At 34.9% G+C, this 13,602-nt stretch overlaps 1 protein-coding gene across 1 annotated transcript; it reads left to right on the top strand.

Annotated features, from left to right (window-relative positions):
- Positions 1 to 9,912: 9,912 nt before the first annotated feature.
- On the top strand, positions 9,913 to 10,350 carry LOC111797483. The gene has a single exon (XM_023680492.1). The coding sequence runs from the start codon at positions 9,913 to 9,915 to the stop codon at positions 10,348 to 10,350; it is 438 nt and encodes a 145-aa protein (XP_023536260.1).
- The last annotated feature ends 3,252 nt before the right edge of the window (positions 10,351 to 13,602 follow it).

The following is a 13,602-nucleotide window of genomic DNA, read 5'->3' as shown; positions in this document are numbered from 1 at the left end:
AATTCAAAATATGAAACCCTCAAACTAACTCCTTACTGAAACTTGGTTTAGCTTTAGCTTGATTCTTAATTCCAAATGTTTACCCAAATTTTATAACTTCTCACTAAACTTTGAAATATTAAGAACCACACGATTCAAAGATTAATTTTCTAGAATCATCACGGTTCACTAACTTAGAATCACTTGTCAAGAATGAAAAATAGAATTAGAATCAATTTTATTAATTTAAAGTTTGATTAAATTTTTTTTTTTTGCGTATTCAAAACATTTTGTATTAATGCATCAATCAATAAATTCATTAGGTATCATGTGTTTCATTAAAATTTAAAAATAGGTAGAAAATTAAATATGAGAAAAAAAAGGTAGGAAAATAATTCCATTTAAGAAGAAATATAGAAATAATGAATTTTTCTACCAAATAGTGATTCAATTTGGCTTAGGTTTTGCTTTTTAATAGCCAAAGAAACTTCCATATACATCAATGCTACTCTCATGCTTGCCTGCTACTCCCCATTGGTGTCATGGTTGGGGTTTGAGTGCTTCCAGCTGATGCACCCTCCGGGGTTAGAGCAATGCTTCCAGCTGATGCACTCTCCGGGGTTAGAGCAATGCTTCCACTTGATGCACTCTCCGGGTTAGAGCAATGCTTCCACCTGATGCACTCTCCGAGGTTAGAGCAATGCTTCCAGCCGATTCAACCTTTGGAGTTAGAGCAATGCTTCTTGTTGATTCAACCCCGGGGTTAGAGCCTTGGGAGTTTGAGCGATGCTACCAAATGGTGCAACCACTAGGACTTCTGTGCTACTTCCAATTGGTGCAACCGTTAGGGCTTGTGTGTCATGTGATCCAAAGGCACGAAATGAAAATTGATGATCGTTATTTACGACACCGGTGACATTGCCAAAAGTGGCACCCACTTTTGCACAACATTGCCAAGCAATCACTAAGAAATGGATGTGAGAGCTTGAAACCCTTTGCCCATGGCCATTGTGGAGTGTCTTGAAGTTGAAGGGTTACAAGCTCGTTTCACAAATGATGAAAAGTAGCATTGGTTAAGCTCTATAGTTGGATACTATATTTAGAAAAGACCACAAAATTTAAAAAGACTCTTAAATTAGGTGGCTTTGGGATTATTTCAAGGATAGAAAGTTTCACTATTTAATTTAATTTCTAATTTCTNGACCACAAAATTTAAAAAGACTCTTAAATTAGGTGGCTTTGGGATTATTTCAAGGATAGAAGGTTTCACTATTTAATTTAATTTCTAATTTCTAATTTCTAATTTCTCCCTCCATTTAACCTTCATTAAGAATAATTATAATTTTAAACAAAAACATACCATTCCCAGCCTCGAGTACTTTTATGTTTAATAACTTAATATTTTATTTTATTTCATGAACTCAATATTATTCTATGATATGAAACTCTATTGATGGTATTTGATTAGATTATTTATCTCATTCATATAACTTATTTATAACATTTAGAATAAGGTTGTCACCACTATTTATAGTTTTGAGACCATGTTTATGATCGTGATCAATAGTAAGATTATTGTAATTATTTGTAGTTTGGAGATTGTTGCTACTCTTTGAGACCGTGAAAGAACAAGGTTGTTGCCACTCTTTGTAATTCTAAGACCATGAAAAAGAAACNACTTAATATTTTATTTTATTTCATGAACTCAATATTATTCTATAATATGAAACTCTATGGATGGTATTTGATTAGATTATTTATCTCATTCATATAACTTATTTATAACATTTAGATAAGGTTGTCACCACTATTTATAGTTTTGAGACCATGTTTGTGATCGTGATCAATAGTAAGATTATTGTAATTATTTGTAGTTTGGAGATTGTTGCTACTCTTTGAGACCGTGAAAGAATAAGGTTGTTGCCACTCTTTGTAATTCTAAGACCATGAAAAAGAAACTGTAGTTTGGAGATTACGAGAAACAGTAAAATTTTCTCTACTCTTTGTAGTTTTGAGAACACGTTTGAGACTATGAGAAGGAACAAGGTTATTGTCATTGCTAAATCTAAAACCATGAGAAATAATGAGGTTGGCACCACTCTTCATAGTTTTGAGATCATGTGAAACAACAATGTTATCGAAGTAGTTAATTTGTACATGCTAGATACCATGTCAAGTAGGTGAAACATGAGCATGATAAGGGTTCAGATTATGCACTACACAACACTCTATTTTATGATCAGTGATCAATATCGTACATTGTAGGGATGATTAGGAGACTTGCTAAGAGTATTTGCATGGTCCGACCAGAATATGGGGTCACTTCCTCACATTTGACCTAAGGACAACATGGACGTCTATTTGCATGGAAGCCTATTTCCCCTCAACACCCCCGGGACTGGGAGTTAGTAAAGATAGGGAAGTTCTCCTATACTAGCTTATGTGCCACGAGAATAACATGGGTGGAAATGAGTAGAGGATCAATAACATGGATACATAGTAGTTGGCAAACAAGAGGGTTGACCTTTCNATAGGGAAGTTCTCCTATACTAGCTTATGTGCCACGAGAATATCATGGGTGGAAATGAGTAGAGGATCAATAACATGGATACATAGTAGTTGGCAAACAAGAGGGTTGACCTTCCAAGGAGTTTCCAACTAATCTCTAGTAGTGAACTAGTTGGATCTAAAACGAGGTAACACCTCATAATTATGATACAATCATTTTATGGCATTCGAAATAGTTAAGAGCTAACTAATTCATCCTAAAATTCCATAGTGAACTCTGATGAGCATATGCACTTCAGTGAGTTAAATGATATGAATCACGATCAAATAGAAGACTTGATTGGACTAGACCATGAAAAACTATGGAAAGATAAACCAAGTGAAACCGTGAAACCTCAATAGGATTAGAACATATGAAACCATAGGATTGAATGTTTGGGTGCAAACAAAAACTTGTTTAAGCTACCAAATGACTCCATAGATTGTAAAGTGACAACTATCAGCTAATTTATGATAGAATTTTCAAACAAATAAAATTTAAAAGATAAAAACATTAAAACATAATATATATTTATTCCATCTAAAGTAAAGTTTAAGTGGAATGGATGACAAAATACTAAGGAATGGACAAAAGTTGTCACAAATTAGAAGAGGAGCCTATAACACCTGCTCTAGATCCACTTCCATCGTTGACCAACTATTTATCCTTAATTGAAAAACTGGTAAAAATTGAGTATAAAATTCAATAAGTAACTTACTTATCAGCTCTTAATCGTATCCATAGTAGATGCTAAGGTACTATCTCTATGATCTGACTAAGTGCTTAACATAGTTTCTTATGTTGAGGACCTTAGTCCTAAATCNCCACTTCCATCGTTGACCAACTATTTATCCTTAATTGAAAAATTTGTAAAAAATGAGTATAAAATTCAATAAGTAACTTACTTATCAGCTCTTAATCGTATTCATGGTAGATGCTAAGGTACTATCTCTATGATCTGACCAAGTGCTTAACATAGTTTCTTATGTTGAGGACCTTAGTCCTAAATTATTGGTCATGAGTCATGATACTCGATCTATCCTTGTACCTAACCCAGTTTTGCCAAAAAAATTACTCCCCTTAGAAGACCTAAAAAGGTTAAATAGTTGGTGAATATCATGAACTTCTACCCGTCATCCTACAAAAGAAATAAAGAAAAGAAAAGAAAAAAAATATAAATCTTGCAAGTAAACATGAGCATGTTTGCCTAGGTGTTGAAAAAATGGGAACATGAAACATGACCTCTTCCCAATCAAACATGGCTAGGATATCTTGCAAGACATATGGATAGGATAAACCAGAAAGAAACATGGACACGATGTCCTTAAAAAAAAAAAAAAAAACATGTGTAAGACATCTAATTTAGATGAGTAAAACATATTATCATAGTACATATCATGATGGTAGGTCTAATGTGACTAAGGTTATGGGTTAGAGTAGAACCTAGTAGTCTTAGTGGCTTAGGACTTGAGTTGTGTTGACTTGGGGATCAACCTATCTTGTCGTGTTCTTAACCTTAGAGCGATATCTTGAGATCATAAATGTATTTTGGTCCCATTCCACCCCAATCTCGGTTTAGGATCTAAACTATCTCCAATTATCTTGAAACTTTACATAGTCCTTCATATCCTTATAATTAGACTTAATATGTATTCTTAAGTCATTTGGAGTCCGTCTTAGCTATGAATTAGCTATGAAATATCTTAAAGATAGTAGAAATTTTTTTGTCATTATTCACCCATGGGTCTTAAACATTCTTCGGTTACTTTGATATATTTTATAATAATTATTAACAATAAAAATAGGCTTTCATATAAGATCTTTTAAGTAATTTGAAATTTATTTAGGACTTGAAGTAACTTATGGATATAGTAGGAACATTTTGGTAATTTATCCCTCTAATTTGTTTAGGAACTAAACATGCTACTACTCATGGCTTGGGTTGGTATATAGAAAAAGGTGTAAATAATATAAATATAAGTAGGGGTGTACATGGTCCGGGTTGGGTCGAGTTGGGAGATTTTTTTGACCCAACCCAAAAGTTCGGGTTGGTTGGATTGGTAACCCAACCCAACCCAAAATTTTTCACAACCCAACCCAACTCAACCCTCTATTTTCGGGTTGGGTTCGGGTTGGGTCCGGGTTGGGTTGTCANAAAAAATTTAATAGTTTAATTTAGTGGAATATTTTTGTTATAAAATATACTAAGCTTAATGTGTAAAACATACGTTAAATAAAAAAAAAAAAATCAATAAAAAATAACGAGCGAAAATTGTAACATATTAACATAGTTCAATATTGTCATAAAACTAAAAACAACTAAATAGCGACATTTTTTAGAATTGGTTAAACTAACAAAAATAGGACGGTACATCAGGAAAGGAATAAGTTAGTTATAGTTTATTCTAATGTATTTTAAAAAGAATACAATCTTAAATAAAATATATTAAAAGTTCTCGAACAAACATAAATCAATCTATAATTATTGACAAAAAAAAAAAATAATAATAAAAAATAACGAGCGAAAATTGTAACATATTAACATAGTTCAATATTGTCATAAAACTAAGGACAACTAAATACAGACATTTTTTAGAATTGGTTAAAGTAAATACAACGGTAGATCATGAAAGAATAAATTAGTTATAGTTTATCCTAACGTGTTTTAAAAAGAGTATGAAATATTAAGGTATTTAAAAAAAAAGAATATATATATATATATATATAATTGAACAAAAACAAAGAAATTAAATAATAAAATAATATAAACAAAGAAATTAAAAATAACAAAATGGGAATAATAAAATAATATAAACAAAACAAAGAAATTTATAGTTTATCCTAACGTGTTTTAAAAAGAGTATGAAATATTAAGGTATTTAAAAAACAGAAAGAATATATATATATATATATAATTGAACAAAAACAAAAAAATTAAAAATAATATAAACAAAACAAAGAAATTAAAAATAACAAAATCGGAATAATAAAATAATATAAACAAAACAAAGAAATTAAATTTAAAAAAATATATATATATATATATAAATAAAATTAAACAAAGACAAAGAAATTAAATAATAAAATAATATAAACAAAACAAAGAAATTAAAAATAACTAATTTCAAAACCGGAAACATACATTTAACTGGCATTGAACGCCAACTCGGGCATAAATACTCATGGACTAACCTCAGTACCACTCTGGCAAACCCATTAATATGAAAGAATCTTCCTAATACCTCTATATATTTTATTTTGCTCAGGTCAATCCGAGCGTTTTGCCCATGAACCCGAAACCGAACCGATTCAGTTCGGGTTCAGAAAAATGAACCCAACCCTATCCGAAATGCTAATCCAACCCAACCCAACCCTTATAGTTCGGGTTGGGTTGGTCCGGATTGTCGGGTTGCCGGGTTGAATGTACACCCGTAAATATAAGTGCGAGTATATACTAGACATTGGCTAACGAAATGTTTTTACAATTCTCTGTAGTTTACAATTTTTACAATTCTTTGTAGATTACAGAGTATACGACATGTTTTTACAATTCTTTGTAGCATAAATAATTTTAAGTAGTCAAATGTTTTTACCTCGAGATTTTTCATCCCCTTTAAGGTTTAACATCTAAATATTTTCACATTCAACAAGATAAATACAACTGTAACCATATCTTGTTGCATAAAGAAAATATACAAAAAATGATATAGGAAATAAGAAAATGTCTCAAACAATCAAATAAGTTTTTCACGTAGATTTATAGATGACGAAGGTTGCTCCCACTCGGTCCAAATGCATTCTTCTCTGCTCATCGTCAAGATTTAGTTGTTTCTACTATACCTTTCCTGATGCCAATATCTTTTTCTTTTAAGGTAAGCTATTTGTCTCTTATAATTAGGGTTGACACTACTCTTCTCGATCTACGGACCTCAAGTCTCCTCATAATATTCTTGCACTGGATGCACTTTTTACGGAAAGGGATTCTCTAGCAACGATCAGTCATTTACTTTTGTACCATTCTTTTCCTTCTTCAAACGTTCGTTCAAGTGTGAGAATTTTGCTCGTAATCCCCCTCTGCTCGAACATGTCATAATTTTTTGTGCAAGTCACCTAACGCTCAAAGGATACATGAGTAGACCATTTCTCCCATCCCATTATTTCTCCCTTTTTTCTCTCTTTTTTTAGCTTGTTGCAGCTTAGATTCAAGGAGTTCTATTTTTTTTTGTGCAAGTCACTTGACGCTCAAAGGTACCATTCTAGCATTCACCGTGATCCGTGCAAGACACTTTACTTTTACCTTAAAAATATAAGGGTACTACATGAGTTGAGTATTGCAATCACACACAATACATGACTTGGACCTATCTTTTAAAACCATAACATGACCTTAGACTCTTTCTAGTTGAGGGTAGGGTTAGATGCATGATACTTCTTCACACACAGCTCACGTACGCGCACATAGACTCACCAAACGGACACATATATGTACACTTTGGGCCAATCTTAGTCGGTCACTGGACGCCTCAGAAAATGAAAGGCTCGTATGATATCATGAAGAACATAAATATCAAAGTTACGCGTCCGTACTAGCATAACATAACGGGGAAGTATCCCGATGTAAATGACATACATACATGCATGAAGTCCCATGATTTTCATTCATAACATAACATTTATTTCATTTCCTTTCTCCTTTCCTCCCTAAGATATTTCATATATGCATTATGTATACAAAACAAGCATCATGTAGTCCATCACATAACTTTATATGGTAAGAATTAACATTTCATACCTGACATTTCATTTCATTCATAATATAGGGTAATGGATATCACGTGCATACATGACATCATACATCATATGACAATACAAAGAGCATCTAAGCATCACATAATTAATATGGTACATGGAGGAGGAACATAGCAGACACGATCATAAATCAATCAATTTGCTAACTCCATCAGTAACATTACTTGCCTGATTAGCTTAAGCTGGTGTCACCAATTTATCCATAATTAAAGTTCAATTTTGTCTTTTGAAATCCAAGTCAACGTATGTGAACCATGACATCAATTTTAAGTTTAAATTTCTACCAAACTATTTCTCTAAATTTTAGAGAAGAGTCTTGGAATATAGGATATAAATATTAACTTTATTAAATATCTCATTTTCTATTATTAGTGTCTATAAGTGTGTTAGGGAAGAGTTATTTTAAGTTACTGCAAAATTCACTTCCTTTTATCTTATCATAGTATACTCTGTAAATTTTATTCCCCAAAATCAAGTTGTGTTCCAATAATATTTCATGCTCCTCGATCACGTAATAAAAAAAATTAGTAACTAGACAAAAATAATAATAGAAGTTTTAGACAATCGACTTTTTATGACTACCCAATCCTTGAATTTTTACGGGGTCTATGGCTACTATGTGAGACAAAGTTTTTACACTAAATGGGATTTGAAGAAATTTTTTAAGTGAGTTTTTCCTAACAGGTTGGTTAGGGGAGAGATGTGGTGGGAGAGTATTGTGGGGAATCATTTTTCTTTCTTTTTTTTTTTCTTTTTTTTTTTCATTTGAGTTCAGACATTACTCACGAAGATTAACTACGAAATATGGTCGATAAAAATGCGTGTTAACCTACAGGCAGAAGACATGTGGTACACAATCGAACATGGTGATGTGGAGAAAGGTAAGGATATGATGACTTTTTCTACCACAAAGCAGTCCTTTAGAACGTCCTTCTCATGTTGGAAGTGAAGGATTCGGCAAATGCAGCGTGGGAGATGCCGCAAACAATGCATTTTTATGTTGAACGCATCTAGGAAGCAAAGGTGCAGACCTTGAAGAGTGAGTCTGAGGCTATCTGCATGAAGGACTATGAATCAATAAACGACTTTGTCATGAAGTTGACGACGATTATCACTTGCATCTGTTCTATAGACGACAAGGTGAATTAAATCTCCATCATCAAAAAGTTCCTTCGAGATGTTCCCTCGAGATCCATGCAGATTAGTTCAGGAGGCCATGGCTCATCTTAAAGTCTACGAGGAGGGACTCCATTGCTATATAAATTTTCGCATGACCTAAGAAACTCAAGATTCCCTTTACTAAGTTAGAAGGATTTAGTTTTTAAATTATCTCCATTTTTTCTCTTACCACATTTATTTATTTATTTTTGTTTGAAATCGTGTGGCTTAAACTATTCCTTCTATCACCATGAAAATGACATTTCTCATTTGAGCACAAATTTTTTCTCTTTGCATCTCTATAACACGATTCCTAGGTTGGTTGGACAATTTTTTAATGATTCTCCATAGGTAGAAATCATTCATGAACACTTCCATGAATGGTTCAATATTTAATAAAGATGGTGATCATACATCTTAGAAAGATTGTCGGTGCATTGCATGCACTCTTCGAAAAGCAAGGATTCCACATGGGCATATAAACGTTGTTTTCTATTCATTATTAGGAGAAATTGTAAACGGTAATAGAAAGTAGTCTTTTCTTGTTGTCTTTTTCAATATTCGATAGTTCTTACAATACCTCCATCAAGTCACTACTCAGGTGGAGATCAACTCATTGTTGTCGTTCGCCACCACATAAATACCTTCTTATTTTGGCACGCAATAATTCTAAGACAGATTTTGTTTGAAACGATTGCACTCCACTCTTTGTTTAGAGCTACTACTTTGACTTCTTCAAATTGTTTTCATTTAGTCAAGATATCGTTTAAGAATTTGATGTAGTTTCAAAGTGGAATATTTATGTGAATCTTCTTTAAATATCCATGAATTTCTCAAACTTAGGTTTCATTTATTCTGTGGAAATTGTTGTATGAGTGTAAAAATTTTGCTCAAACCTTAATTATTTTTTTCTACACTTAGGATACTTTATAGACTCTTCATTGCTTTCGACTCTTCCTTTCTTTTTTATAATAGTTATTGCTATATCTCTGGTCTGTTGAAGCTAATAATAGTAATCGGAAGAGAAGAAGGAGGTGAATTCAATTTCATCCACAAAAATTCCAACCAACTCCGGGAATCCTCCTATAAAACAACCTCCCTCCCCATCATTCAAATCACTCCTCCTCTCAATCTCACTTTAGTTTTTTTTGTTGTCACCAACAACTGGTATCAAAGCAATCTTGCAGCAGCAAGTATGGCAGTAGAAAAACAAGTTGAGAGCTACGTTCAGCCCGCCATCCCGAGGTTCGATTGTCACTATGATCATTGGGCGATGTTGATGGAAAATTTTCTCAGATCAAAGGAGTTCTTTGATATGGTGGAGACGGGTTATGAAGAGCCAAATTAAGGCGAGGTACTCTCAGCTTGTCAACAACAACTGTTGGCAGCATCGAAGTTGGACCTGAAGGTCAAGAACTATGCTTCAGAAGAAGACATCCAAGGAAATTAGAGATTCTATGAGGAGGAAGTATGAAGGCTCAACGAGAGTAAAGCGTGCTCAACTTCAAGCAGTTAGAAGAGACTTTGAAATTCTCCAAATGCAAAAGGGAGAAACAGTGAATGATTATATTGGCAAGGTTATAAGTCTTGCAAGTAAAATGAGGATGCATGGCGATTCAATCACGGATGTTGCGGTCGTAGAAAAGATTTTGCGATCACTAACTCCAAAGTTCGATTCCATTGTATGTTCTATCGAAGAAGCAAACAATGTCGAAGAGATGCAAATAGATGAACTCCAAAGCTCCCTGTTAGTACATGAGAAGAGGCTCAATCGTACAAGTTCAATCGTGGGAGAGGCAGTCGAGAAAGAAGTGGAGATGTTGCAGGGCAGCAGACCTAGTCAGAAACGATTATGACAACAAAGGCGAGAGACACTTTGACAAGTGTAAGGTGGAATGCTACAGATGTGAATGCCTTGGACATTACAAAAATGAATGCTATACCAGGCTCCAAAAGGAGAAAAGAGATCAATCCAATTTTGTGGAGAGAAGAGAAGAAGAAATATTATTTATGTCATTCCATGCTATGAAGGTTGCAGATCAAGGTGTATGGGTCCTAGACTCTAGATACAGCAATCATATGACAGGTTGTAAGGAATTCTTCTCAACTCTAGATGAAAATTTTCATACTACGGTTTCTCTTGGCAACTATTCAACTCTCCAAGTGATGGGGAAAGAAACCGTAGATATCAAGACTAGAAATGGCTTTGCAGAGTCTATTTCTAATGTATTCTACATTCCTGATCTGAATGCTAACTTACTTAGTATCGGTCAGTTACAAGAAAAGGGGTATGTGATCACATTCCAAAATGATGCATATNATGAAGATGACCACCAACCGTCTATATCCGTTGACGTTAAATATCGTTGCCAAAAGTTTGATGGTGAAGAAAGAAGATACCACCTGGCTTTGGCATTTTTGGTATGGTCATCTACACTTCAAAGGATTAAAGACGTTGTCTTCAAAGAAGATGGTAACTTTGTTGCCAGATATTACTCCACCAACAGAAATTTGGGAGAGCTAGTAGTAGCAAAACATGAAAGAAATTCTTTTCCATCTAGAAAATCAAGAAGAGCTCAAGCAATTTTGGAGTTGATTCATTCAGACATATGTGGTCCCATCTCTCCAGCATCAAATGGTAACAAGAAATATTTCATGACCCTCATTGATGATTTTAGTCGAAAAACATGGACTTATTTCTTGCACGCCAAATCAGAAGCCTTTGATTGCTTCAAAAAAATTTGTGCTACTATGAAGACGAAGACTCCTATTATTGCAGTTCTTTACCCCGCCGCCAGTCGCCCATGTGTGGGAGGGGTCAAGCTTGGAGACTGATCANATCATTCGTCAGGAAGCAGTATAGAAGGAATCAATCGTCTTTTTCAATCACTTTGTTTGTAATGAATGAAAAGCTAAAGAGAAGGCGTCTGAAAAAAGGTAGGCATTTGATCAGCATAAATTAGTAACTGAATTAGACTCACTTAGTCTGTCCTAAGGCAATTTCCGTGCAACTCTGCTTTCTTTAGTGCTATGCCAGGGATAGGGAATCCTTATAAAAGCGTAACTCCCCCGATATGTGAGGAATGCAAGTTGCGTGATAGTTTGATTGATTCCCCACAAATGATCAGTCTCCAAGCTTGACCCCTCCCACACAGGGAGGACTGGCGGCTGGGTAAAGAACTGCAATAATAGGAGTCTCGCCACAGCCTATTCTATTCTATTTCGAAACAGGGATGAAAGATTTGAGTTCTATATATATAGTCTTTCAAACGTCTACTGCACTCACCCTTGCCTTTCGGGTCCTATTCGAAACTGATTCTTCTTTCTTACAGGAGAGAGGTAAACAAAATCTTTGCATTTAATAAAGGGTCGAGTGCTCCTGCCCCTTTCTTTCCTCTTTAGGGCTCNATTGTGATAATATGTCAACTATTAAGTTGTCTAAAAATCTTGTGTTACATGGAAGGAGTAAGCACATCGATGTTCGATTTCATTTATNCTCGAACGAGTTTATTAAATTTTGTGAAGAGAAGGGCATACAAAGGAAGTTAACAACAGCATATACACCACAACAAAATGGAGTGGTCGAAAGGAAAAACAGGACTATTGTNTGTAAAGAAGGCATTATTGAACTCAACTTTTGCCGAAGTGATAAACAAATCGCAGACCTATTCACAAAGCCCTTGAAACAGCCATTATNACAAGAAGCATGGAGCGGAAGAAAACCTGCAGTAGACCACTTTAGAATCTTTGGGTGCATAGCATATGCACACGTTCCTGATGAGAAAAGGAAGAAACGTGAGGACATGAGTTTGAAATATNCCGCAGAATTCAGTTTAAGGGAGGGTGTTGAAGCTAATAATAATAATTTGAATTAGTTACTACGGAAGAGAAGGAGGAGTTGAATTCAAATTCATCCACAAAAATCCCAACCAACTCCGGGAATCCCCGTGTAAAAGGACCTCCCTCCCGATCATTCAAATCACTCCTCCTCTCAATCTCACTTCAGTTTTTTTTTTGTCACCAACATGGTCTTCATTGCCATTGTCAAGAAACACTCTACCACTTCTCACCTTTATCCTTTTGTATTGTTCTTTGGCTTTTTTTTTTGGGCTTTAATAACAACCGGTAGCTTTTTAGTGGGTCTATTTCTTATTTCAGATTTCAATTGGCCCATTTGAACTTCAAAATTTCATACGAATACCTACTGATTATGCATCATTGCATCATTCATATACTCCTTTATCATACCCTCAAAGGATGTCCGGGAAATTTGTTGTTCTTTGTTGTTTTCCTTACCTTGTGCGTTAGCTTGAGTTCATTGTGTCATCTATCCTCGTAAACAAAAACTAGTGAGGTAATTCGCTCGTGGTTGCCCTTGCTGATTATGTGCATTTTATTTTTTTCCACGTGAAGCGTTGATGGTTTCTCCAACCTTTGTAATTCGCATTGGGTTGCCCTTAATGATTAGGTTTTGGTTGCCCATGCACTAGCCTATAGTAAGGCCGAGTGTACATAAATTACACTATAGAGCCTTCCTTGAGGCATATGGAGCCTTTGAACAGCCTCCCCTTAATCGAGGCTCACCATTTCTTTGAGCTTAAGATTCCTCTATCTAAACGCTCTCTCCCCTTAAATTGTTCTTTAGCTTCAATTATTTGTTTCTATATATTTCGATCGTGGGCAATTTCCAACATTATGTATCAGAGCTAGGATGTCGAAACAAATGTCGTCACCACACGAAGTTGCCGGAGGTGATGTGACAATGATAAGAAGCGAAAGGGAGGGGAATGTAATGCTTCAATACCCGTTACTCACGAAAAGTAACTACGCAGCATGGTCGATAAAGATGTGTGTTAACTTACAGACACAGAGCGTGTGAGGCGCTATCGAGCATGGTGGCGAAGTTGAGGAGCGTAAGGATAGGATTGTTGTTGCCACCNTGTTTATTCGAAATTATCCTTAGATTTGCATGGGTGAGAGTTTCTCTAGTTCGCCGACTCAATAGGTCTCCCATTTCGGGGGTAAGACTGGGTGAATGGCTGGGGACGTGGGGTGCAAGATGGAATTCACTCCTACCAACTTTTAGGGATAGAAGAGAGGTAGTTCCC

This window comes from Cucurbita pepo, chromosome LG06, assembly GCF_002806865.2.
Source record: "Cucurbita pepo subsp. pepo cultivar mu-cu-16 chromosome LG06, ASM280686v2, whole genome shotgun sequence".
Classification (NCBI taxonomy): Eukaryota; Viridiplantae; Streptophyta; class Magnoliopsida; order Cucurbitales; family Cucurbitaceae; genus Cucurbita; species Cucurbita pepo.
This window is presented reverse-complemented; position numbering and strand designations above follow the sequence as displayed.